General features: G+C 44.7%; 1 protein-coding gene across 1 annotated transcript; it reads right to left on the minus strand.

The window, feature by feature from the left end:
• Positions 1-147: 147 nt before the first annotated feature.
• On the minus strand, positions 148-3,122 carry LOC121966684 (G patch domain-containing protein 1-like; the record flags this gene model as incomplete). The annotated part of the gene is made up of 4 exons (XM_042516748.1): positions 148-371; positions 981-1,069; positions 2,246-2,373; positions 2,944-3,122. Coding segments are annotated over 4 exons (620 nt in total), but the record flags the coding sequence as incomplete, so codon positions are not given.
• Between the last annotated feature and the right edge of the window lie 685 nt (positions 3,123-3,807).

Here is a 3,807-nt window from a genome sequence, read left to right on the forward strand (position 1 = left end):
TCGTTCACGCTCTCTAAACTCGTTCACGCTCTCTGATCTTGTTCACGCTCTCTGATGTCGTTCACGCTCTCTAAACTCATTCACACTCTCTGATCTTGTTCACGCTCTCTGATGTCGTTCACGCTCTCAGAGTCGTGGGAATGTTACCTCTGTTCGGTCTGCAGTTTGATCATTGGTGCTGCTAGAGGAAGGAGGTGAAGGAGGAGCGGCAGGAGCAGGAGGAGCAGGTAACGCAGGTATGGAGGTGTCAGTCCGGTTTCGTGCAGCACTGAGCAGCTCGCTCAGAGGATCCTCCTTCTTCTTCTGCTCCTCCTTCTGGTCTGAAACGTCCCACCGAGACCTTTTCCCAGCATCTGGAGGTTTTGGAGGTGCTGAGAGGGAGGAGGAGGAGGAGGAGGAGTAGGAAGAGGAGCAGGAGGAAAAGGAGGAGCAGGAGGTGGAGGTGGAGGAGGAGGAGGAGAAGGAGAAGGAGGAGGAGGATAAGCAGGAGGATGAGGAAGAGGAAGGAGAGGAGAAGCAGCAGGAGCAACAGGAGCAGCAGGAGCAGGAGGAGGCAGTGAGTTCAGAGGACAGTAACAACGTCAGTAGAAATAATGATCACACTTGAAAGTTAAAATGTGAAACAGAAACAGAAGAAAATGTTTCTGTGAAATCTGAACAGGAAAACTGATTTTTATGAATCTGACATTTTTATATTTTAAAATACATTTGAATCAGGGGAAATGAGTTTAAATGTTAACAGAAAAGTAAAATTTAACAAAATAAGATAACATACACATTATTGCACAAAACCCAAAAACTGTTTGTGTCAGAGGGACATGAGACAAGAGGACACTTCACCCAAAAAATGAAAACTCAGTCATGATGGTGAAGTTTGATGACTGATCTTTTGTTTTTGGGTGAACTGTCCCTTGAAGATTAAATTTGAAAACTTATTCTCTGATAGATTTCAGGTATCAGTAACACCTGAGAGACGTTACCTGCCGTGTCTCTGCTGTCCGTCACCGTCAGGAAGTTGAAGACTGAAAACTTGTCTCTCTTCACTTTAGGCAGACCGACCAGACCGGACCTGAACCACCAAACGACAGTCACAGAGACGCTCGTTAACACACACCTGAACCACCAAACGACGGTCACAGAGATGCTCGTTAACACACACCTGAACCACCAAACGACGGTCACAGAGATGCTCGTTAACACACACCTGAACCACCAAACGACGGTCACAGAAACGCTCGTTAACACACACCTGAACCACCAAACGACGGTCACAGAGACGCTCGTTAACACACACCTGAACCACCAAACGACGGTCACAGAGACGCTCGTTAACACACACCTGAACCACCAAACGACGGTCACAGAAACGCTCGTTAACACACACCTGAACCACCAAACGACGGTCACAGAGACGCTCGTTAACACACACCTGAACCACCAAACGACGGTCACAGAAACGCTCGTTAACACACACCTGAACCACCAAACGACGGTCACAGAGACGCTCGTTAACACACACCTGAACCACCAAACGACGGTCACAGAACGCTCGTTAACACACACCTGAACCCAAACGACGGTCACAGAGAACGCTCGTTAACACACACCTGAACCACCAAACGACGGTCACAGAGACGCTCGTTAACACACACCGAAACAACGTCCTAGAGACACTTGTTAACTTACACCTGAACGGCCAAACGATGGTCTCAGAGATGCTCATTAACATAATATCAGTGTTACAGTCAACGAGATTAATTAATCAAGCTGAAACACGAACAACATTTAACAAATTTAAACAAGATATTAAAGGATACGAGCTGGAAGGACAGAGAGAGAGAGAGCGACAGGTGATCTGATGCAAGACAGGCAGCTGCTGCTGAGAGAGATGTGTGTGTTTGTGTGTATTTGTGTGTGTGTGTGTGTGTGTTGTGTTGATGTGTGTGTTTGTGTGTATTTGTGTGTGTGTGTGTGTGTGTGTGTGTTCTGTGTTGATGTGTGTGTGTGTTTCTGTGTTGATGTGTGTGTTTGTGTGTATGATGTGTGTGTTTGTGTGTATTTGTGTGTGTGTGTGTGTGTGTTCTGTGTTGATGTGTGTGTTTGTGTGTATTTGTGTGTGTGTGTGTGTGTGTGTGTGTTCTGTGTTGATGTGTGTGTGTGTTCTGTGTTGATGTGTGTGTTTGTGTGTATGTGTGTGTGAGTGTGTGTGTGTGTGTGTGTGTGTGTGTGTGTGTGTGTGTGTTACCCGGGGAACGGGTCGGGGACGTTGAACCTCTTGCAGAGCAGTTTGTCAGGATGCCACTCGAACGTTTCTCTGGTCATTCTTCCGAACATCTTCATCTGTACAGCGGCCTGTTTGTCGTCCACGTTGCCCTGACAACCAATTAAACAAACAAACACACACAAACAAATTGGTTAACAAACAAACATTCTGCACATTCATCTGAGAAACTTCCTGCAGTGAGGGTCTTGTTTTCTTATACTACAGGTCAGTTCACTCGTTCTGAACAACAGGTGCATTCTGGGAAATGTAGGATCCAGTGTGTCTGGAGTTTGACACACTGAGGACATTTCTACCTGTCTGCTGCTCAGATTTACTTTAATCTGTCTGTAAAGAGTCCGACTAACGAGCAGAAGCAGCAGTGAACGGCTGGATTACTGATACACTTTAATATCACACACACTCTCTCTGCACACAAAACACACTTTTCAAAATCAGCTTTAAAAATATTATACATTAACATGATTTTCTACTGTCACAGAGTTTGTTTTTCTTAACCAACATCAGTCCGAATGACAAATATCAAATATTCATTCGTTTTCTGAATCTGAATAACAAACAGTCACTAAAGAGTTAAACTAAGATTACGGACACTTTTAATGGTTCGATTCTCCAACAAAGAACACTTCATTATTATCACAGTCTCTTTCACGAGCTGCTACCTCCTGGTCCCGGACCACCTCCACGCTGTCCTCGTCCTCCTGGTTTTTGGCTCTGGTGAAGCGGGAGGACAGCGAGGAGGACGTGGGTCTGTACAGGATGGACGCTCGGACAAATTCCTCCCTCTCCCTGCTGCGCTCCCACTCCGTCATCCCCGGGTCCAGACTCTGCTCCAGGCCGTCTGACACACAGACGGACAGGGACACGCAGAGAGACAGAGACACGCAGACGGACAGGGACACACACAGAGATGGACAGAGACACACACAGGGACACACAGGGACACACAGGGACACAGACAGGGACACACAGGGACACACAGGGACACACAGGGACACAGACAGGGACACACACGGACGGACAGAGACACACAGAGACATAGAGAGAGAGAGCAGGGTTAATGTCCACTGGATCTGACAGACAGGACATGTTTCTGTCCCTGAGGACTGAAATTCACATGTGAATATAGACACGCCTGTATTGACTGCAGAATATAAAAGCAAATCATATCCACATAGTCGCATCTCATCCATGTGTGTTTTTGAAAGCGTTTTGAGACTCCAAAAGGACATTTTACCTATTTTCTAACATCTAAATAAATGAATGAATAAATAAATAAATAAAATAAATATATATACACCCAGAGAGAAATAAGTATGGTGGAAAAATGAATAATGAGGAAAAAAGAGAGAAAACAAACAAACAAAATGTATGTATGTAAGCACATATCATTAATTGATTTTTTAAAATTGTATTAGTTAATTGTGTCATTTAAGTTTTGGTTATTTATTGATATTTATTCATTTATTTTTGTCTGTTGCTTCAGTTTGATGAAGCTCTGTATAGAAGGTGCTCAATAAATAAAT

Source organism: Plectropomus leopardus, unplaced genomic scaffold (genome assembly GCF_008729295.1).
Source record: "Plectropomus leopardus isolate mb unplaced genomic scaffold, YSFRI_Pleo_2.0 unplaced_scaffold2551, whole genome shotgun sequence".
NCBI classification, from domain to species: domain Eukaryota; kingdom Metazoa; phylum Chordata; class Actinopteri; order Perciformes; family Serranidae; genus Plectropomus; species Plectropomus leopardus.